At 37.2% G+C, this 25120-nt stretch overlaps 1 protein-coding gene across 4 annotated transcripts; it reads right to left on the minus strand.

The window, feature by feature from the left end:
* Positions 1-773: 773 nt before the first annotated feature.
* On the minus strand, positions 774-24601 carry LOC114301093 (phosphatidylinositol 4-phosphate 5-kinase 9). Of its 4 annotated transcripts, none has more exons than XM_028246003.2 (10): positions 24241-24405; positions 23358-23441; positions 19090-20494; positions 18366-18533; positions 13544-13709; positions 7842-7952; positions 5806-5993; positions 3793-3950; positions 2600-2774; positions 774-1446 (listed from the first exon to the last, which is right to left on the minus strand). In XM_028246003.2, the coding sequence occupies exons 3-10, from the start codon at positions 20286-20288 to the stop codon at positions 1170-1172; spliced, it is 2442 nt and encodes an 813-aa protein (XP_028101804.2). In that variant the 5' UTR covers positions 20289-20494; positions 23358-23441; positions 24241-24405; the 3' UTR covers positions 774-1169. The 4 variants fall into 4 exon arrangements, with proteins under 4 accessions (XP_028101804.2, XP_082747807.1, XP_082747808.1 ...); XM_082891681.1 differs by having other exon boundaries at positions 22383-23441; XM_082891682.1 differs by lacking the exon at positions 23358-23441 and adding an exon at positions 22383-22484 and having other exon boundaries at positions 24241-24404.
* Positions 24602-25120: the final 519 nt, after the last annotated feature.

Here is a 25120-nt window from a genome sequence, read left to right on the forward strand (position 1 = left end):
ATTGTGATTATTTAGATGGAATGAAAATATTAAACTCGTAGGCTCTCTTTTCTTATTTTGCTTTACTTCTTCTGTTTTTTTTTTTTTTTTTTCTTCCTTTCCTTTTATTTTTTTTTCAATATAATTTCTTATATTTTTCCACTAAGAGTTGTTGCTTTTTATATAAGCAAGAGGTTCGTGAAATAAAACTATTAACCACAGGGGTAGAAATGTAATTTTCAAAACATCAAGGGATGAAATGTAATTAGATCAAATCTCAGGAGGTGTCAGTGTAATTTACCCTTAAAAATATTATTATCATTCACAATATAATCACAAAAAATTATTCAAAACTTAAAAATTAGTTTGATGATTGTTTATAACTAGTTTTACTATTATACAAAAACACGCTTGTAATTCCTCAACAAAAAAATAAAATAAAAAATGCTTGTAATGGATTGCTATAATAAAATAGTTGTATAAAGTGGAAAATGTTATATCTAGTTTTGGTTATTTTAATGAATTTTGTACATAATGTGAAGTGCGAAGTGCCTCTTATTCACAAGTGAAACAACTCAAAAGTTACATACACAAATAAGTGTACATAAAAATTAATATGATCTAAATTCATTTCGAGTGTGGTTCCCATCACATTCAAAATGAATCTGAACCACATAATTTAAGTTACATATTGATTTGAGTACAAGAGGAGAAATTAGCCGATGCCAGTGTTGTGTTTCTCAAGAGGCACTGTGCATCAAGTATACACCTGGTACCCAGCTTCCCGCAAACAATGGAAGAACTGTAGACAGTTTTATGTTATTGGATTACATGGCAAAATATCAACTATTCTCCAGACGAGGGATCAACCATGAGTATCTACATAGGTGGTGATACAAAACGATGAACAAAGAACAAACTCTACTCATGGTTTGACACAAGGGAACATGAATAAAACTGCATACTACATGGAACCAAGTCACAACAAAACTGGACAATAACAGGAAAGAAACTCTGAGACATGTTTAACGGGTTCAGAGTAGCTTTTACACATGTAACACATACATCAACAGAGATCTTCCATCCACTTTTAACTTGTGTAAAAGAATTCCAAATTATGGTTTTTGAGATGTCGGAACCATCTTGTTAAAGCGGGAAGGGAAAGGGCAGTCTTAGCAAAACGGGTCTTTCTAACTCGCTGCAACATTTGGCGGGAATACCTGCTGAATAAATTCTAGGAAGCGCTTGGAGTAGAATATAGGGTCCACTGCAGATATTGACATTGAGTCGAATTGAATAGATTTGTATGCATGCTCGATCTTCTTACTTATGTTGTAGTCCTGTAAAATGTCGATGATACCCAGGTACAATACAACATCATATACCTTGTCAAACATCTGTGTTTCCTCTGTCCCTGGAATATGCTCTGCTCTTGCTGGCATGTTCACTCCAAGCTGGATCTGGAGTCTGCTTAACCAGATTAAAAAGAAAAAAAAATCAAAATCAATGTAACTTTAAATGATAATGAAAAATGGTGAGCCAAAACCATCTTTTCTACCTGTGTACATATGAAGCACTGACACGGATTCGTGACACGACATGCATGACTAGTAAATTTTAAAAAAAATGTAGGACACAACATAAGGGAAACACGTGCACAATATATCATTTTATATATTTATTAAAATTCATATTTAAGGATAAATAATTATTAAATGTTATATATATGAATATTTAAATCAAAGATAATAAATTTTAAGTCGAGAATTGGTATAGATTTACACTACTTTTATTGTCATTGGATTCCAAGCTATTTTATTCAAATTTGCAATGTTTTTTATGTGTGTCTAAGTGTGAAGAAGTGTCCGACAAGTGTCATGTTATGTTGGTGTCAAACACAGCACGTAACTTTCTTGGAAGTGTCAATGCTTCTTAGTTCTTAACCAATATGCCAAACTTAATTGCAGATATTAAGATGGTTTTCTTTCAATGAAATGTTCCTTAGTTTGGTATATAGTGTTTGTTGATGATAATGGTGGAGTTGGTTCTACGGGTTTTGATGCTCTGTCATGCGGTCAATGGATACTTGTGGTAATAATCTCAAAGGGATGGTGATCGTGATTTTTGGTTGACGACAGGGGGCTTGTGTCGTGCAGAGGATGGTGAAACAATTTACGTTATGGTGGATGGTGGTTGTGATGATCTCAAAGGTGATGGTGACCATAGTATTCTGTTGACGAAGAGATTGTGGTTGGCTGGTGGAAGGTGACACAATAGAATGTGGAAGACGAAATGTAGATGGAATTTTTATTTTTTTTATTCTGGAAAATCTATGGGGGCAAAATTGTAAAACTGCATGTTCCTTGAATCAACGTCAGTTGACAACTTTGATAGGGATGTTACTATCAGTATTATTTCAGAAACCATGGGTAATATGTGCAACTGTCAGAAACATCAAGGTGTGTAAGTGTACTTTCCCCTTTATAATTATTTCCGTCTTCCATTTGAATTCACCTACACACTAAATCTAAACAGGATTTGGCATTCAAGAATCAATCATGCATGCTTTCTTCTGATGCTTTTGCACAAGTTAAAAAGAATTCTGGATTAATGATCATACCTTGCTGTACCAGGAAGAAGGAGATCCACATCCACTTCCTCATCACCAGTAGCAGATGCAGCCCTCAATCGGCTACCTCTGATATGAGGGCCCACAACACTACTATTATCGCCACCTCCACGGGGGACCAGAACAAGGCCTTGTGGGTAATTGGAGATTTCATCCTCCATAGATTCTGATTGGATCATATCAACAAAATTTAGTTAAGAGTTTCATGTGCCAATAGATGATGCAGTTATATTTGTATAAAGAGGGGAATGGTGATTTCAGATTGGATGAAAGAATCCAATTATTATGGCTTTGGGTATCCAAAGAAGAAAAAAATATTTGCGTTCAACATTTATGCATAAATCAAACCTAGCATATTGTATGAAAGATCCAAATCCTTTAAGAACCAGCTATCAAGATCAGGAATCGTGTTTGAATCTTGGATTTGTGAAGGGAAATGAAAAGAGAGATGTGAAAAAAAAAAAAAATTAAATACATAAATAGCTTCTACTTCATTCACTTTTCCCTTCTCGTTTCTTTTTTCCTACACAAATTGCTCCACAAATCCAAGATCCAAAAACAGACTAAAGAAAAAGTCAAGGAAAGGCTTCAGTCTTTTGAAATACTAATAACAAGCAGTCAAATGTTGGCCCAGTGTCATCTAGAGGCTTTTTGTGACCTATACATGATCACAAAAAACAAACAAATAATAAATGGAAAAACAAAAAAAAAACAAAAACAAAAAAAGGAGGAAAACTCCCAAAACTTGAATAATTGCATTTCCACTACAAGCTATAAGCCTATAAAAAATTTGAGCGATAGAAATTTGCAGCTATTTCCCTCATAGATTAGCAGCATACCATTGATCGTCCTCAGTTTTTGTTTACTTCACGGCACAATAACACAGTGGATAACATATTAATCAAGTTTTGTAAGTGTTAATTTCCTTGAGGTTTCCACACCTATCTTTTTTCTTTTTACACCTTGTGACAAGCAACAATATAAAGGCAACTTCCGTACAAATTATACAAGCTTATTGGAATACCACATTCACAATTTTATTTATCTATTTTTGTGTCTTTGATGCTTATTACAGTTTCACATTCAGGAAGGTATTTTGTTATTTGACCAACAATCAGGAAGTTCAAACAGCGTCATATTGGAGTACTGAAGAAAATCAGTTGCTGGATATGAATGAAGTTCACCTTCTTCTGCAACAATTCCCAATCCATCTGCTCTTAAACTTCGATTGTAAGACATAAGAGATCGCAGGTGTTGAGGGGCTCGATAATGAACACCCAACAGAAGGCTGTAATCCATAATGTGCTGTGTTTCCAGAAATTTACTGTCAATTTCAATCTGCCTACATAAGCATAGTTAAATGAGAATTAGAAGATACAAACAACAGCATATGCATGAAAAGAAAACCAAAGCACGTGAAATATGCATTGCATTTTAAATATGCTCAAAATCATAGTTGAAATATAAGTTTAAAATATGCATGCTAATAACACCTTGGAGGTTTAAGGAAACAACATTGGAAAATAATAATTCCATTTTGTTTTGACAACCAAATGCATTTCTTTTATTCTTTTCATGGCGTTAACCTGTATATATCTTATGTCAACCTAAGTAATATCATTAAGGATTTCAATATACAGGTTCATTCTTTTACCATTTTTTGGGACATTGGTACCAAGATTTCATGTAGAGTTTAACATCCTCTGGAAAACATTATTTTTGTAAGTTTCCTATATTCCAAGTATACAACCACATTGAAACTTAAAACATCTCAGTAGCGGGGCTCAGGATTTGAGACATAAAAATGCTCATGAACTGTTGGCAGCTCAGGTAATTTCATGACAACATGCATGGTTGAAAATTTCCATAATTTAATTGTTCAATTGATAGAAGAGTAATATGTGAAAGACCCATGTGATTTACCAAAATGGTAATGCAAACATAAATAACTGCACGGTGATAAACTACAGCAAAATGAAACAGTTTTGCTGATTGTTAATTTATTTTGATTGCCCCCTTCAAAGAAAAATAGAAAGAAAGTCGTGCTCTGCATTGGAAGGTCATTCAGCTCCTTCCATCCAAATAACATCACTTCTGATACATGGGAGAAATCATATCTAATTCTAGATTGCTTTCCTCATAATATTTAGCCATAAACATCATTTGGTAAGAATTAAGAACTGTCTGCATATTGCACTGCTCCTGATTAATTGAACACAACTGAAGAGAAAACGGAGTAATGATTATCATTCCTCATCCACACTTAAAACTAGCACCAATTAGCAAACGTGATTGAGGAAATTCTTGGCAGGTTTTATGATTAGTTGAAAAACAAACACTCTGGCAGACTCTATGACTATGAGATTAATTTAACCTTTAAGCTAGCACCAGTTAGCAAACATGATCGAACTAGTTCTAATTAGATAGTAATAGGCTTAAAAGAGGTCCACCACGTTTTCATTCGAGGGGAGCCATGTTGGTATCCCATCCCTCATTCCTTCCACTCCACCCCCCATCAAATACAACCTCAATTTCAGCAAAGTTACCACCCAATTTTTATTTTTATTTTTATTTATTATCAATTTTAGCAGATTATCAACAATTACAGATCAATTTCAACCAATAATATATAATTACATAGACAAAATGGTAAAAATATATTAAAAAAATAAAAAAATTGTCAACTCAATTTCAACAAATACTTTTAAATTTGAAAAAAAGAAAAAGAAAAAGTGCATAGTCAATAAAATGGTCAACAATGTGGCGGTTGGCAAGGAAAATAGTGTAATATTTGACCAATAGCCTAACACATATTCAGTTGGTGATCAAGTGTTAGACAACAGGCTTTTACACAATGAAAATTCACATGTGACCACAAAATAATCAACAAAGTGGCCCTATAGGATTGCACCCAACATTAGAAAAGAACCAACGTCAAACCCAGTATATATTCTACTTCATCTCCTTATCAGTCACTCAATGAAATTGAATAACTGAAGAAACTTTCTCATCTCAAGAAATTCGAATAACCATTTTTTTGTTTTTTGAATGGGTCTCTTTTTCTTCTTTAACCACCATGGTCAACCATGCTTAATCATAACCACCTGACATTGGAGGGCGCTAGTACAAAGACCTCCGTGTTACTTTAACACCTTTAATATCTAACAAGAAAATGAGAAATTTTAAGCAATACTTACTTTAGTAGAGACTCTCGCCATGAAGGTTCCAAATAAAAGCAATAGTTCAGATCCAGATCTTTGAGTGTTGTATTCTCATCAATTTCAACCTTGTCAGCTGAACGCCCTAGGGAGGAACCCTTCAAATCAAATCTTCGGTGGATCCTTAATTCTGTGCAGAACATATTTCCCATTACCACAAAGCGAAACTGCAGCACAATAATCAATTTACAAGAATTAACATCTTGTGTACAGAAAGCATTTCATTTTCTTGAAAGTCCGTTTCCTAAATATAATATACTGTTAGAAAATAAAAATAAAATAAAATTATGTGCCTAAAATAAGTTTGAAAGAAGAGAAGAGCTTTCATTTTACAGGATGTCAGCCATAATACACTCAACTCTTTCACAAGGAATCACTGAAGTTAATATTAATGAAGATAAAATACACCTATGGTTCCTAAAGTATATTGCGTCACATTGTTTCTCCAACTTTCACTTTTGTCAATTTTGTCTCTAAAGTTTTCAATTTGAGATAAATTGGTCTAATTGCAAATGGGTTGTTTGAATCATTAAGCCTGTGTTTGGTTGGGGGATTTGGAAATGAAAAGAGAAACAGTGCGTGAAACTAAGTGAAATGCAAGTATATTTTATTCACATTTCACCAACATTTTCCCTTTCCTTTTCCAAATCCCTTCCCAAATCCCCCAACCAAATACAACGTAATGGAATTATAATAAAATACACTTGTACCTAAAGTACATGTTTTGTGTCAATTTGGTCTCCAAAGTTTTCGAATTGGTCAATTTCATCCCTAAACGTGACACTGTTTTGCATAGTGACCTTTCTTCTTGCACATGTACATCTATCAGACTTTTTTTCCCCACTATACTTCTTTTTCTTGAAGTAATGCCATTTCCAATTTGGATGCTTTCGACAAAAGAGCGGAAGAATGCTTCTTTTTGGACTTCCATTTCTGAAATTGTTTAGACTTCTTTGAGGACTTACAACAACACTTTTGATCTTTGCATTTAATCAATAAAACTGAGCGGTCACAGGAAATTTCCCTTGTTCTTCAAGGCGTTGGATGAACTTTTGATGAATGCAAAGATATGAATTAAGCATGGTGGACCTCCAAAACTCTCTATAAACATCTTATTCATGATGATGAATTTCTACCTCAAAACATATTGTAGAATATGAATTCAAATACACCCTTAATGGATTCAAATTGGCCAATCAATACTCAGCAATATGGATCCAATCTAATGTGAAAAAGTTACTTATTTATGAATAGTGGAAAAGTTACTTAGGCCTCGTTTGGCAACAGGCCGGTTTAGCCAAAAAGCCAAAAAGTTACTAAACAAGCCAAAAAACCAAGAACCCATACTAAAAAGTCAAATATTCTTTTTTCTCTCTACTTTTTGTACATCTTTTCGTAAAAAGCCAAAAAATCATTCAAAACATACTAGTTTTTTTAGCTAATATTTTAGCTAAATAGCCAAAAAGTTACTAAATTAGCCTGTTCCCAAACGAGGCCTTAATATAAATAATGAACAGGTATACATGCTTTACGAACCACGGGTGATTTTTATTACTATTCTATTAATGATTTAAACAACCATCTAAAATTGCACCAATTAAGCTCATATTGAAAAATTTATGGATGAAATTCAGAAAATTGAAACTTGGATGGCCAAATGGAATGCATATATGCATGCTTTAGGAACCACAGATGAATTTTATTATTATTCTATTAATGATTTAGACGACCATCTAAAATTGCACCAATTTGAGTCATATTGAAAAATTTACGGATTGAATTGAGAAAATTGAAACTTGGAAGACCAAATGGTATGCATACTTTAAGTACCACACGTGTATTTTAACCTATTAATGAAATTTATACATCTAAAACCACTTGCATTTCTTGAGACAGTATTAAGATTTTTATTTTTTTTATTTTTGATAAGGAGAGAGTATTAACTTATCACCAGTTACGTCATAATTGTGCACAAGTTCTTTGGCAATAAGCTAAAAAGTTACCACTTTCATTACCTTTTGGCCACTGGACGGCTTGATCATGTGGAGACCAAAGAACTTAGTAATGAGTGTGTTCTCATATGTTCGCACATGATGGTGATAGTCTGGAAGCATCTCTAGAAGAACCTATGCAAGAGAAAACAAACCAAAAAAAAAAAAAAAATTCAATAAATGAAGAATGGTAATGTTGCAACCTGACATTATTCAACTGAGAAGTATGGTGGATAGCCATAAGACTACAATGCATGCTGAGCATAATATAAGTCACAGGATTGACATGAACAACGTAATGTAGAAGAGCAGAAAGTTAATTTTTTAAAAACTCTCATAGTCCAAGTTAGCCCTCTTGCATATTTGCGTTCTTTGTAGTAGTTAGTGATTAATGTGGTTATGGACATTCAGTTCTCCAACATCAACAACTATGTCATCTTCACATCAGCATCTCCTAGTGATATGGCACCATGTGTCATCTATGTGAGGTGACACATGGGTCAATAACTGTTAATGTACACCTAAACCTACTCCACTAAACCTAACCCACTACACCACTCCACCTCCACTTCACCTACTCCACTACACACTCCACTTCACCTACTCCACCACTCCACCTCCACTTCACATCTCCATCTCCTATATAATGTACATACAATACATCAGAAAAAATATCAATCAATAATACAATTCTCTATTTCTCTTTATACATTAAATTTCTACATGGTATCAGAGCAAGGTTAAGAAGCTAGTAATTCTGCTTCACCGGCGGGCGGCAGCCTCGCCTTGGCCGCCCGCCGGACCTCTACACATGCCTTCACTCCCTGGTATGTGCATTTGATGCGTCTCCTGGTACTCAAGTTTGTCTTGAGCATGTCTGCCACTAAAGACGTTCTTGCCCTTGCCTCCCTTGAGGTAGACCTTTCTAACATCGAACCTGGGACGACTGTTACAGTCAAGTGGCGTGGTAAGCCTGTTTTCATCAGGCGTCGAACTGAGGATGACATCAAGTTGGCTAACAGTGTTGATCTTGCCTCCCTTCGAGATCCTCAAGAGGATTCTGTCAGAGTTAAGGACCCAGAATGGCTTATTGTTGTTGGGGTCTGTACCCACCTGGGATGCATCCCCTTGCCAAACGCTGGTGACTTTGGTGGTTGGTTTTGCCCTTGCCATGGCTCACACTATGACATTTCTGGTAGGATCCGCAAGGGACCAGCACCCTACAATCTGGAGGTACCTACTTACAGCTTCTTGGAGGAGAACAAGCTGATGATTAAGACAAGGATCCACATGGGATTTTCTAAACAGTTCCCAAATATCCTGAAACAGATCCAGAAACACCTGACACGACATTATTCAGCCAGGACGTGCTGCGAGTTCGCCAACCAGTCGGTGTCTGCTCTTTCACTTCAAGCATGCTCTTCCGCTCTTCCTCCACCAATATGTCGAGCCATCTCTTAGCCATGAAAACCTTTAACAGCCCCTAGATTGACAACCTCCTTCGGTGGAATTACAAGAGGGTTTGATTCCAAGTTGAGCTTGGTCAGATTGTCAAGCCGGCCAAATGTATCGGGAAGGGCCCGGATCTGGTTATTGCTGAGGTCGAGTTCTTTCCAATTGGTCAAATCACCGATTGTTTCGGGAAGTTCTGTTAGGTCAGTGAAATTACTGCTCAGATTGAGGATCTCTAGCTTTGTCAACCTCCCAATTGCAAGTGGCCATCACTGGTTAAGTTCCCAGGCGCATGATCGGCACTGATGCTTTTCAACCTTTTTCTTTTATTTTGTCCTCCACTTTACACCTCACATGCCTTCTCTCTGTCTAAACAATAATTTTCCACCACCCAACTTTCTTTTTATTTTATTTTCTTTTTCTTTTATTTTATCACCCACTCACTTCTTATGATGAAAAGACAATGGACCCAACTTCATGCCAGCCACATGGGCCTGTCCTTCCGCCAATGCTCTCATCCTTTTCCTTTTTTCATATATATATTTATTTCGCCAACCAATACCACTTTTTTAATTCCTTAATTTATTTTAATAACATGAGTGGCCTCCCTTTTCCACCATCTCCCTCTTTTTCTACACAATATTTTTGTACCACCGCCCACTCCATGATACCCATATTAATATTATTCTTATTATTATTATTATTATTATTATTATTATTATTATCACAAAAATAAAATAAAATAAAATAAAAATAAAAATAAAATAAAAAAATAAAAATTCATTCCAGTTGATTTTTCTGCATTACCACACCTACCATTCGAGTTTGCCAAACACACTTATTTTATTCATGTCAGGATCAACCCCGATCACAATTTTACACCAAAAAAAAAAAAAAAAAAAAAAAACCACTGCACCGTGTTTCCTGGACGGCCCTTGCCGGTGTTGCCTCCGTGTTTCCCACGCCACCGAGCACATTCACTCCCCCCTGCTCCTCCACTGCAGCATATGGCGGACCTCCAAATCGGAACATAACGGTGGCCTTCCGCTTCAGCTCCTTATTTTCCGCCTTTAGCACACTTATCTCTGCTCGCGCATCCTTATACATGCGTTGGAGCAGAGCCAGTTGGGCGTTTAACTGCTGCACCTCATTTGTCCTACTCTGAAGCCGGTGCGACAAGTTTGTGACCGCAGTCATGGTTTCAACACATGACTTCAAAGTATACTGATTGGCCTCAATATCAGTTTGCACCGCCATTTTTTGCTCCACCGACCGCATCGGAAAGTTCAACGGAGCAAAACCAGAGGCGCTTGGTTGAGGTTCACTGGCCACCGCACCAGTTATCTCTCTTGTTGACTCGTTGAGGTCGGGAAAGAGAGTGAGCAGACCACGGGACGACGAGGCCATATTCTGGATAGCTGAACGGGAAAACGAGGCCATGTTATGGATTGCTGAGTGTTTCAGAGAACGGTTGGTTACAGAATGGCAACAGAGTGTTCCAGAATCTCTTTCTCAGAAACGGAAGAGTTTTTTCAAAGGATTTTCGGCGGTTTCAGACTGGTTTGCACAGCCTCCGCCTCAACCTTGGTTAAATAGCCGAGGCAGACACGCGCATCATGCGCCTCTCGGCGCTCGCCGACAACATGGGCGCTCCTTTTGATAGGCACGCCTTTTGATGGCACGCCTTTTTATAGATTGGGCACGCCTTTTAATGGCACGCCTTTTGACAGATTGGGCACACCTTTTGAGGGTGCGACTTTTTAAGGGTCCGACAAGACTCTGTAAACTGTCCCGACATTGATTCCGGTTAGCTCCTTCAGGGGTCCGACAAGACTCTGTAAACTGTCCCGACATTGATTCCGGTTAGCTCCTTCAGGGGTCCGACAAGACTCTGTAAACTGTCCCGACATTGATTTCGGTTAGCTTCTACAAGGGTCCAGCAAGACTCCGTAAACTGTCACAACAACTGTCACAACATTGTCTGCTACAACGGTCCGACATGACCCCATAAACTGTCTTCTACATCGGTCCGACACGAGCCAGTGTCTTCTACATCGGTCTGTCATAACCATACAGTCTTCTACAACGGTCTGACACGACCATACAGTGTCTCCTATCCATTTTTTTATTTTTCAGATTATTTTCTTGTTTTGTTACTCTCTCCAAACTCAAGTTGGTTTGTGTCTAACCTCCTTGAGTTTGAGGGGGGCTGTTAATGTACACCTAAACCTACTCCACTAAACCTAACCCACTACACCACTCCACCTCCACTTCACCTACTCCACTACACACTCCACTTCACCTACTCCACCACTCCACCTCCACTTCACATCTCCATCTCCTATATAATGTACATACAATACATCAGAAAAAATATCAATCAATAATACAATTCTCTATTTCTCTTTATACATTAAATTTCTACAATAACATATTTCCATATATACCCACATCGACTAATGTCCAAAACGCTCCATGTTGGATAAGCCTAAATCACCTCAGCTGCCCTGGCCAAGATCTCCCCAAGCAAGAGACAACCACAAGCTGATCTCTAGTTGTGATCCCCATGACCTCTCCAAGATGCATAACATTTAGTCTAATACCAAGTTACTTAGGCTAGGAGCAGGGCCTAGGATCTCCACACGAGATCGTTGGAGGATTGTAGCTAAGGGGCTAGAGTTGATGGAGTCTCAAGGGTGCTTGATCCCCCTTGAGGGGAGAGAGAATTGTTGACCGCCCAAGACAAATGATACTCTGAGAAACTTCAGAATTCTGAAATAAATCAATGGAAAAACTGGTTAAGAGGTCATACTCCGAAGATTCCATGACAAGTTAAGGGTAAGAAACCGCTATGCGTTGTCAGCTAAAGAAGTTGACGTAACAAAATATTATGGAATTTCAAGGGAGTCGAGAACTATTACTCATCCCGGAATTTAAGGTTCTGACTTCTGTCATGATACCCTCAAATCACAAATAAAGATTATTTATCAGTCCCCTGGGCTCAGTAACAACCAGTGATAAAATTCCTTCATTTTCTGAAAATCTCTCAATTCTAGTTTTTTCATCAATTCTATGAATTAAAAATCTGTCCTGCATATTTGAAAAGAATTTAAACTTTTTCCAATTATATTGTATATTAAAAATACATTTCTAAGTAAATCTGGACAGTTATTAATGGGGATTAATGTTTATTAGTTTTTTTTATATATTTATTTCTTTTCCTAATCAAACAGTTATCTGAAGTTTTCCAAACTATTAGAATTATTTTTTTAAATAACTCCCAAATTACAAATTTTGTAAATTTCCAATTACTCCAAAACCTCACATTTGTCACTATGCACAACTGATAAATTCCTATTATTGCAAAAAAAAAAAAAATTTGGACAATTAAAATGGGTGTATCCAGTTATTGAAAAGAAAATACGGCTAGCTCACATCAAATGTTGGACATACTTCATGTAGTCCTAATGCAATAGGAATTTATTTCTATTGAATACTACCTACAGTTATTTGAAATTTTGAAAATCTTTTGGATTTAGAAAATTTGGGTTCAGGTATTTTTGTGGTGCAAGTACACCTAATTCAAATTTTATTCCTTTTAACTTTGCAGGGAAAATGTATATAAATTACCACAATAGTTGGCATTACAGTTTTAAATATCAGCTGTTACGTATCGGAATTTTGGACTTCTGATACCATTATTCATCGATTTATCAATTGATATTGTCCGATATTGGCCAATATATGACCATATAGCCGATACCGATATATATCCCAATATTGTTATTTAAAATCATAGTTGGCGCCCAATTTTGGAAGGTAATACGGGTGATTTGTTGTGAGTTTGATCCTCTATATATCCCTATTACGTAGATTGCAGGTCTCTTTTGAGAGATTTTGAGTTTAAGCTCAATAAGCTTACTATTACGTCGATTGTAGGTCTCTCTCTCTGTCTCTCTCTCTCTCTCTCAATTTATCTAGCATTCATCTTTTTGTGCTCTCCCTCAACCTCTTCTCTCAATTCCTTTTCCTTTCTCCATCATTTCTCCTATTGAAGAAGAACCATTTTCAACTCCTTAAGGGTCAAGAACGAGTATTTTATTACACTAGCATGAAATTTAAAGAAGGATCTGTCAATGATGCACAAGAGTTTCAGCAACATCCTCTAGGTTTTATACTATAATCATCATAAATGGGAAAAAAAACAGATAAAAGAAAAGAAAATACAAATCCAAGACCTGTAAATACAGAAGGTGAAAATTGAGTTAGCAGACCTTCACTTCAGATTTTCTGAGCGTCTTAATCATGAAACGATCATCCTGCGACAGGAAAAAAACACTACCACTTTTCCCTGGAGAGGAAAGTTCCCGTAAAGCATCATTGCCACAAATGGACATCATGTAGTCAGCAGTATCGATCTTAAACAACTCCCTCAAATTCCTAAAAATAAGAGCAAATTGAGCCTTCTGAGCTATGAGATAAAAGTAACTCAAAACAAATTAAAAGAAATAAATATCAAATTTTGGAAACTTCTATTATGCTAACAATTACAAGGATAATGACAACTAAATGTATCTTAAGGGTTTGTTTGGGAAGTCACTTTCCTAGTGAGCTTTTGGCTAAAATATGACAAAAAAATTAAAGTGTTTGGGAATGACTTTTTGGATTTTTACAGAAAAACATGCAAAAAGTAGAGAGAATGGAAATGGATCTTACTTTTTTGTATGATTTTTTGGCCTTTTGACTTTTTTTTTTGTAGCTTTTTGACTTTTTGGCTATATTAGCCTCTTCCCAAACACCCTCCAAATCATACAAACACAGCACAAACTACAAGTAACTGCAGACATTTGTACTTACAGTGAGGTATGCCAAGAGCATCCGGTGATATAGGGCTATATAGAAAATTGGAATCAAGTAACAACAGGGAAAGGCCCAAGGCGTAATATCTACAGGGAAACCAGAACTACTAAGCCATCATATTGAATAGTTTTAGCAATAATGCTTTTAGGCGTAATAAGGAGGCAAGCCAAGCCTCAAGTCTCAATTTTGATGTAACTATGATGTGGTTCTGTATTTCTTGATTAAGGCATAATAGTTCTAATTTAGTATTTCATAATTCCCAGACATACAAAATGGTTATGGATTGCACCCTTGTTGAATACTCACCAGGGGGAATTCTTATACAACTTGTCCCTAACCATGATGAGATCGACTCCTGAAACCTAGGCCTCCAATGATTTAAACCCTAGGTGACATGGAGCTCTCAGCTCAAATCTATATTTTCTACAGCAAATACCTTCTCCCCAGACCAAGAAGCCAAAACTTATGCATAAACCCCACAAAATGACTAAAACTCCAAAACCCCCGAGAATTTTAACTTTAATACAAAATAACTGCAAAAACCCTAATATACCCAACTTAGACATGGGCTGAACCAAACTAGGACTAAGTGAACATAAAAAAAAATTATCCCTAGCCTTACTAACAACAAAACATCCCAAAAGACTAACTTGTTATTACTGTATCACAATGGCTTAATGAGCATCATAATTATGTCAACAACTAGTAGATTTATGTAGGTAAGAAGTAAACTTTCATAGGCATGCTGCATGCATACTGCATAGTAGGAACAATTATTGCTCTCTAGTGTAAACATGTCAGATACATGTCCAACATTTACTTCACTCATTTAAAAGATATCATGCAACACAAGCATTTGTGGAAACAGATATAGAACCTGTAGAAATTTAATGTATAAAGAGAAATGATTGTATTATTGATTGTTGTTTGTAATTGTTGAATTATTGAATGCTACAATGATTCCTATATATAGAAGAGTAGGTGGTAGTAGGTGGTAGGTGGAGTAGGTGAAGTGGAGGTGGTAGTGGTGTAGTGGGTTTAGTGGAGTAGGTGAGGTGGTAGTGGTGTAGTGGGTTAGGTTTAGTGGAGTAGGTGAGGTGGTAGTGGTGTAGTGGGTTAGGTTTAGTGGGTGAAGTAGGTGATAGGTGGTAGTAGGTGGTAGGTGGAGTAGGTGAAGTGGAGGTGGTAGTGGTGTAGTGGGTTTAGTGGAGTAGGTGAGGTGGTAGTGGTGTAGTGGGTTAGGTTTAGTGGGTGAAGTAGGTGATAGGTTTTAACAGCCCCCCGCAAACTCAAGGGGGATAGGAACTAACCAACTTGAGTTTGGAGAGAGTAACAAAACAAGAAAATACATAAAAAATAAAAGAGGATAGGAGACACTGTATGGTCGTGTCAGACCGTTGTAGAAGACCGATGTAGAAGACACTGGCTCGTGTCGGACCGATGTAGAAGACAGTTTATGGGGTCATGTCGGACCGTTGTAGAAGACAGTTTACGGAGTCTTGCTGGACCCTTGTAGAAACTAACCGGAATTCGGGACAGTTTACAGAGTCTTGTCGGACCCATAAAGGAGCTAACTAGAATCAATGTAGGGACAGTTTACAGAGTCTTGTCGGACCCATGAAGGAGCTAACCGGAATCAATGTCGGGACAGTTTACAGAGTCTTGTCGGACCCATGAAGGAGCTAACCGGAATCAATGTCGGGACAGTTTACAGAGTCTTGTCGGACCCTTAAAAAGTCGCACCCTCAAAAGGTGTGCCTAATTTTTCAAAAAGGCGTGCCATCAAAAGGTGTGCCCAATCCATAAAAAGGCGTGCCATCAAAAGTTGCGCCCTCAAAAGGCGCGCCCACTTCATCAAAAGTCGTGCCCGACAGAAAGCGTCGAGCCATCAAAAGGTGAGCCGGAGACGCGGCGAGGCACGTGAGCGACAGAGCGGCGTGTCGGCCGCGTCGTCAGTGTCAATATAAACCAATGCGGAGGCGGAGGAAACCAAACCAGACTGAAACCTCTGAACTTGTCATTCTGAAACAATCTGTAAATACTCTGTATCCAATCCTTCTCGGAAACACTCAGCAACCCAAAAAACATGGCCTCTTCTTCCCGTTCAGCTACCCAGAACATGGCCTCATCTTCCCGTGGTCTGCTCACTCTCTTTCCTGACCTCAACGAGTCAACAGGAGAGATAACAGGTGCGGTGGCCCGTGAACCTCAACCAAACACCTCTGGTTTTGCTCCGTTGAACTTTCCGATGCGGTCGGTGGAGCAAAAAATGGCGGTGCAAACTGATATTGAGGCCAATCAGTATACTCTGAAGTCATGTGTGGAAACCATGACTGCGGTCACAAACCTGTCGCACCGGCTGCAGAGCAGGACAAATGAGGTGCAACAGTTAAACTCCCAGCTGGCTCTGCTCCAACGCATGTATAAGGATGCGCGAGCAGAGATAAGTGTGCTAAAGACAGAAAACAAGGAGCTGAAGCGGAAGTCCACCGTGATGTTCCGATTTGGAGGTCCACCATATGCTGTAGTGGAGGAGCAGGGAGGAGGCAACTTGCATGGTGGTCTAGGAAGCACGGAGGCAACACCGGCAAGGACCACCCAGGACGGAGGCAAGAAGAAAAGACCGGCGGCTGAGTAGAGAAGAAAAATCCCACTGTGGCTGTGGTAGTTTTGTTTTTGTTTTTGTTTGTGTGGGTTTTTTTTTTTTTTTTTTTTTTTTTTTTGATGTAAAAGTGTGATCGGGGTTGATCCCCTGATATGAATAAAATGACAAGGTTGTGGAATGTTGTTGGTGTTATTTTGTGGTGTTGTTTTGTTTAATAAGAAAAATAAAATAAAAGAAAATAATGGATAAAGGAAATAGAGAAAAATATTTGTGGATGGGTGATAAGAAAAAACAGCAGTGTGATTTTTTTTGTTTTTTTTTTGGTGGAATATAAAATAAATAATAATAAGAGAATGGAAAACGGGTGAAAGAACGTGGATGAAATAAATTAAGAGAAAGGAGAGATATGATTAAAGTGGGTTTGAAAGTGGGAAAAGATGAGAGAGAGGGAGATAGAGTGGGTGCATGATGATGATGTTGGGTCCATGGAGAGAGAGAGAGAGAGGGATGTCCAAGAAGCTTGTGCTTTTGACAGTTACACATTACCCAAGCTGTATGTGCTGCAGGCTTGGTATTCTTTGTGGGGCACTTGCAACACGTGACATTGAAAATTGTATTCGAAAATGATGACATCTCCAACATGAAACGTCTTGGAAGCAGCCCAGGCCTTGTAATCAATATTCCCAATGATGGTTCAACCAGCGGAGTCCCCAACCTTGTACACTGCTGCCATTGAAACCTTCAAGCCAGCAAACATGGCTACCAACAACAGAGCCACAGCTCTACACCCCACACCCAAATCCATGGCTAAGAGAGAGAGAGCAAATCGGGAAAAAAACAGCAGTGACGAGCAGAAAAGCAGCGCCAGAAACGCCAACGACGATGACGAGTAAGAGTACAACCACGGATATGTGAGAGGCGAGGTGAACGGCGATAGAGGCTAGATGATGATGCGGGTGCCGCCGCCGACATAGCGGAGGAGGGGTGTAAGAAAATGTTGAAGAAGTCAAGGTATGTGTAGAAAATAAGCGGAATAGGTTGAGGTCCGGCGGGCGGCCAAGGCGAGGTTGCCGCCCGCCGGTGAAGCGAGAAATACTAAGGTCTTAACCTTGCTCTGATACCATGTAGAAATTTAATGTATAAAGAGAAATGATTGTATTATTGATTGTTGTTTGTAATTGTTGAATTATTGAATGCTACAATGATTCCTATATATAGAAGAGTAGGTGGTAGTAGGTGGTAGGTGGAGTAGGTGAAGTGGAGGTGGTAGTGGTGTAGTGGGTTTAGTGGAGTAGGTGAGGTGGTAGTGGTGTAGTGGGTTAGGTTTAGTGGAGTAGGTGAGGTGGTAGTGGTGTAGTGGGTTAGGTTTAGTGGGTGAAGTAGGTGATAGGTGGTAGGTGGAGTAGGTGAAGTGGAGGTGGTAGTGGTGTAGTGGGTTTAGTGGAGTAGGTGAGGTGGTAGTGGTGTAGTGGGTTAGGTTTAGTGGGTGAAGTAGGTGATAGGTTTTAACAGAACCCTCCTAAGCAGCCAACAAGAAAGTGCAAATATACAAAGCAAGCAATTTAATCAAACAATACAATGCTCACAAAGTCATAAAAAAAAATATAAAATAATGGCACTCAGCCACCTACCTGAAAACCATAGGACAATAATCTCTCCACTTAAAATCCTCCGATTGATGAGGCAGCGTATATCGGGACCCTTCTTTAGGAAAATTCATCCAAAAGCTTGCTTGTGGACCAAAATCTGAAGTCCGTACTTCTCGCATTTGAATAGGTGTAATTTTCCCCACAGTATATCTGATCATAATCTAGTGCATGTTTAGTATCTTGTCTATTCAGCAGAATATGAGATTAAAATCCCAAAATGTTTAGATTTCTGCTGCAACATGATACTTTCAAGCAACCTTCACAGAAAAGGTTAAAAGAAAACCATGACATCCAAATTATAAATAGCTATAAATAAATAATAAAAATCTGCAAAATTCTTTACACACTGTATAAGTTAAATGTTTGTGATGGGACAACGGGATGAATTACAATGACTTCCAGCAAAAAAAAAAAAAAAAAAAAGGAGCTCACAGCATAGACGGATGAATTATATATGAAGAGGATATTCAAAAAGATGTCCAGGTTGAAGCATATATATCAAATAATTACCCAGAGAACAAACAGATTTGATTGCACTCAACAATTCAGTGGTGATGCCAACAGGATGGTGAAGCTGCTAATATCAAAATACTACTACACAACACTTGCATAAGATAAAAAGATTGCCACAGAGAGAGAGAGAGAGGTTGAATGAAAATAAAGTTTTGGCTGAGGAACAGAACGATAGTCAAGGAAGCAGGTATACCTGATTCCAAGCTGCAAACTGAGCATTAAATCATAACTCCTGTGACCTTTAATAATTGCTTCACCTGGCCTCTTTACCTCCTTTGCAAGCTTCTTATGCCGCCTTTTTTCTCTTTTGGATGATGGTGAAAAACTACTATTTAAAACAAGCTCACTAATTAAAACACCTTGCATGTATTCCCGCTCAAGGATTGGAGCATTTTCCCTGTCATCATCATTTTCTCTGTCAGACAAACCCATTGATAAATCACGTCCAATAACTTTTTCAATAGATACCTCCAGACTCCAGCGTCTTTCTAAGGAAACATTGTTGGTGCGAGACTGCTCATGGTTTCCACCAACCTTTACGTTTCGAATATCAGCTGAAGCATGGTGAATGTGTGAAACTTGATTCTGCTTTCTTAAATCTGGCAGCAGTCCTCGTTTCCTCAGAGCATTAAGGTACACTTCTTGTACAGATGGAAGCTTGCAGCCTTTCGGATAAAATGTTCCTTTTCCATCTTTTAAACCCCGTGTCCAAATTCCCACATAGCATCCGCCATCACTCCATGTATAGACTCCAAACCCATGCATCATGCCATTTAACCAGCTTCCTTCATATGAGTCCCCATTTGTCCAAGTAAGAGTTCCTTTCCTCGACATTTTCCCTCCTCTCATATCACCCAAATAAACATTTCCATTAGCCCAGGTATACTTACCGGGCCCTTCTGGGGTTCCCTGAATCCAAGATCCTTCAAAGACATCTCCATTAGGATAAACTTGATACCCCAACCCATGTTTAAGATTCAACCTCCACCGTCCCTTATATCTCAAATTATCAGGCCCAACATAAGTCCCTGTCCCATGCATATAACCGCCTGAAAATTCACCCTCATAAACTGCTCCAGAAGGCCATTGAAGTTTGCCAAATCCATGTCTCATCCCCCGTTTCCATTCACCCTCATATTTGCAATGATCTGACCAAACATACTTCCCTGAACCCTCAGGTACGTTGCCAAGAAGGGGCCCAGAATAAGATTCCCCATTGGACAGTACGAGTTCTCCAACTCTAAAGGCCATAGTTTCAGGAAAAGTAACATCACCATTTGTCAACACGGTTGGGTGGTCTTTGTTATTGAAGGAAATGGCATCAAGAGATTTTGTCCTGTCTGACAAAGAAAGTGCTCCCACACCATCAACAATAACCACAGGGTCAGACATGCATATTGCTCAAAAGGTCTCAGTTCCTTAAAAGTTAGCAACTCTCCCAACCGCTCTCATGACGTATGAGACAGAGCATTCCACATAAATATTTAAAATGAAACACTTATAAAACACCCAAAGCTCCTTGTTCCTTGACCTATCAGGGAGAGAAAGAGAGAGAATAAAACCCTCCTAGTAGCCCAGAAACTCCTGAGTTCTTTAACCTATCAATGAGAGAGATGAATTATTAGATTATAATATTTGAAAATTGCTCCTCTCATACGATGACTGAAATTATAAATTGAAAATAGTTATAGGGTAAACAGTGAACATCAGTGAAAGGTGAAAAATAGTCTAGACAACAAAGCATGTCAAACTCCAAGTTTCACTCCCCTTGCATTCCAAATATTCTATATAACTAAATGCTAGGATGTGAATAGAAATTCTTCTAAAAAAAATTCAACCAACATAACTGACACATACTATAGAAATGGAAGGACAGTGAGGAACAACTAAAATTTAGGGAGAGACAAGTGTGGTGCAAGAGACATACCCCGCGTTACTTTTAACATCTGCAACTATCATAAGTAAAGGTGTCATTTAATAAATAAATAAAACAAATGAAATTTTAACAAATTTAGTTGTTTGTCACAGAATTTAGGAGTTGGTGTATTGCCAATTTTTGTAGACAAAACATGTGCTGTAGGTCTGAATGTCTGATGGAGATTGAAGATGTTCAGAGACAATGCAAGTGTGCTCCGATCTGATCTCAAGTATAATTGCATGAGCACACTGCATCAGTCAAGGACACTAAGTGTTTTTATGTCACAAAATTACAAAGAATGACCTGGGATTGGCAAACAATAGGCTTCACCTTACAACTAATCCATGCTTCTAATGAAAAGCCCTCTGTGGGTCCTATAGTTATGGATCCTGTGAAACTTACAATATGCATGCAGACTGTTTATGCCCTATTTTCTCAAGGCATGTAGACTTTGCAAGATACATTTGCACACTTTGCCTAATTTATATGTTTTCAACTACGATTTTTGATGTGAAAGTTCTAATTTTATACACAAATGACTGATGTCCAGCAAGATGTGCCATGAAGGAACTAAATAAAAATTCAAGAGTAGAATTATTTTATAGTACACAACAGTGATTGCAATAAACAGGAACTAAAAAAGTGATTTTTATCCTGAACTCTATAACAGCCTATCTCACAAACAGCCATGCAACACACACACACAATCTGACAAACATCAAGTCATTGAAATAATATTGCCATAAAAAACCAGTATTTATTACCATTTGGTCCATTTTCATTAAACCAACATAATTTCTGAATTCGTAACTCCAAACTTCTATTCCAATATACATTTCTCATATTTCAATTTCATTTATTTTTCAATTTGGAACACTAGCAATATAATTTCTCTTTTTATTTTTCTTCCTTTTTGGGGAAGATGGAAGGGTGAACAAATCTGCCCATGGATTGTGATCAAATTGTAATCCCGAATTTCAACAAGTTCTCTTCATTTCAATCCTTTTTAGTTAACACAAAAGTAACTAATATTTTCAAATAAAAAGTTTTAATGAAATTTTGGCTTTGTTTTATTTAATGGAAAATGACCACCTATTAGTTATTAGTTTCTATGAATGTGTATAAAGTGTATGTATTAGAAATTTGTAGACATGTTTGGAAATATATGAAAGTGAATTAGGATTATAATTATTTTGGCATTATCTCCACATTAATGACAAATCCATAGGACTGTCGTTAGCATGACACTTATTCCATTTATGACGCACATCAAATTTGATGCCGAGTTCAAACCATAAACCTCAAAAAGAATTTGAAATCTCATAAAAATGGTTGTGGCCCAAAATGCCTGGATCCAACAATGTGAACCACTTATAAGTTATAGCCCATCCTCACAATCCATTACAATTTTTAAATCAACTTAATTATTAATTAGTTTCCTACTGTGCCTTGTAGTGTAACTATATAAGTGGTATCCAAAGCTCCACCCCAACTCCCACCTTCCACTCTTCCATAACAAATAATAAAAAAAAGAAGAAAAATGAAATTTTGAACATGTATTTATATACCTTGGTCCCTTCATGACCACTGCCTTGAAGTTAGGTAAATCAACACAATCTGGAGATGATGTGATACCGAGATAGGCCTTGGAATAAAATTTGAAAGGGGAGCTGCCGAAGCACAATGACGAAAAGAAGCAACAACAAAAGAAGAAGAAGCAAAGAAGAGTAGAGAAGCAAAAAGCAGGCAGTTGAAAAATCCATAATCAATTCAATTACTTCAAATCTAACAAAATTCATTACATTAAGCCTTATATTTTGCTACAAATTAAAAATAAATAAGTTATACACAACATATTGCCCTAAAATTTAAACTCCCAAAAACTCTCAGTTGTTGCATTCTTCACAATCTCCATTTAATGAAACTTGTCGTAAATAATCCAAGTGACAATGGAGTCTGGACGATTCTTCCAATGCACAAGATACCTCCAAAAGCCATCATATGAAGATGTTCCATTTTGAGTCGCAAGAAAGTTCTTAATAAGATCCTCATGATGCAGTGAAAGAAGTCGAGGGAGAAGTGGAAAAAGAAAGGGAGGGTGAGAGAGTCTAGCTAAGAGAAACGTGTAGGAAAAATTGAAAATCATTTAATCAATTCAATTATGCCCAAGCTTGATAAAATTCATTAGACCAAGCCCGATATTGATAAATAATTATACTCAAATTGAAGTCCTAAAAAAATTTAAACTCCTAAATAGCTCAAATTCTCAATTATTGCCTCCACGATCTCAATTTAATCGACAACTTAAGGTAGAGGTATCCACAGAAAGGATGTATATTTGGTAGACCAAATTTTTATGCCACATATTAGACCTAGAAATTTTATTACAAAACAAACTAGATCCAATATATACAAACCTTGTACCTTTTTATAAAAAGCTGTTATAACAGTGTTCACATTGAGAAAAAAATTAGGAAAAAAACAAGTTGACGAAAACTTATTGGTAATTAGGATCTCAATTTCAGCACCAAGAGGAAATTAACCTTCATTTACCAACCAAGAAAAGCGAGAATGTGAGATTGCGATTCTAGTAAGTGTCCCATACTTCATTTTCTTCTGTTCAGTTCCTAAGAAAACAAACAAAAGCACTCAAGACATATAATATAAGATTTCACAGTTCATTCTCTTTTCTTTACCAATGAATTGTCAAAAACCAAGCCATATTCAAATTGACTGACTTCAATAACAACTTACCAAGCTAACTCCACATGTTTCAATCTGCTAACAAATTTATTTCCAAACACAAATTTAACACAACCATGTAATTGTGAAAAACATAAGATGAAGTTCTAAATTGTCTTCTTTTTTATTTTTTTTATCCACTCATGAATTGCACCAATCAAACAATTGATTGACCGCGTCAAATAACATACTCAGTTTACTTCGCAACTTCAATCTGCCACAAGTACATGCCCAAAAAACATATTAGGACTCAGCACAGAGCCGTGATAATCATTTATGTCATAAAATGAGCTTTTAGTTGAGCTTCTCTCTCTCTCTCACACACACTTTCGCAACTATTCTACCTCCGCTGAATCTGATCATAAAACCGGACACAACTTTCTACGTGCGATCCACGCTGGGTCCACTTAGAAATTTTCTTAGTTTAGAATCCCTTTTTTTCCTCATCAATTGACTTTGAAAAGGAATTCGTGTTCATAAGTAGAGAAAAGAAAGAAAATAAATACATAAAAAATCCATCAAAGTGAACGCAATGACACAACAGAATCATCGGGAAAAAAAATCAACAATTGAACACAATGAAGATTAAGAAAACAAATGTGAAGAAAATACGCTTCTCTCTTCAAAGATCAATCAACAACACACACACACACACACATATATACATAAATGTGAAGAAAGTACCTCAAATGAAGAGAAAAAGCAGAGAAAGCGAGTTCAGAGCTCCAATATTTGGACTTTTTCGAAGCTTCGATTGCCTTTTCGATCGAATTCCAAGCATTCACAACGCGCTTAACTAAGAAATAACGAGAAGAAAAAGATCTGAAAATCAAATACATGAGGTAGGTGGAGATGAATGCCTTTACATGACAAATATATAGTAGAATTATATGAAAAGACGTATATACCCATGAACCATCAGTGTAATGAACCTCGAAAATTGTGATAGGTAAGGGTAAATGTAGGACTCAGAAATTAGATTGTGGTGTCAAAGGAGCCAAACCTAGCAGTTGAATTTGGGGCTGACCTTATACGCTAATTTAATAATCGCTTCATTTAATTAGAAGATGATAAAATGTCGCTTTGGGATCGTCTGTGTCTCGCCTAAGAACACCCTTGGTACATCCGGAAGAGTTTACTTTCTTTTTTTTCTTTTTCTTTTTAAAGATTTGGGGAGAGTTTACTTATTATGGTTGTTATATCATCTTCCTCACTTATTAAATAATCAGTTTTTTTTTTTATAAATTTATTGAAGTTATTATTATTTATCACCAAATAATTTAGTACAAATTTTTAAATTAAAATAAATTAAGAGTGATCATGGATCCGTCAGATTCGACCAAATCAACCCAACTTGATTAATTTTGAACGGATGCGTGTCTTTCGGTAGACGGATGGGGATGAAATATTTCATACTCTGTAGATACAGTTTGAATGGCGGATCAATCGTCTCGCATCTGCATGATTCCAATCCTCCAGTAGATGAAGTTAAAAAAAAAAAAAAATGCTAACAACATAAAATAAAAATAATAAAATATATATTTTTGTAAAAATAAAAAATAAT

Source organism: Camellia sinensis, chromosome 10 (assembly GCF_055761805.1).
Source record: "Camellia sinensis isolate YWXY chromosome 10, ASM5576180v1, whole genome shotgun sequence".
NCBI lineage: Eukaryota > Viridiplantae > Streptophyta > Magnoliopsida > Ericales > Theaceae > Camellia > Camellia sinensis.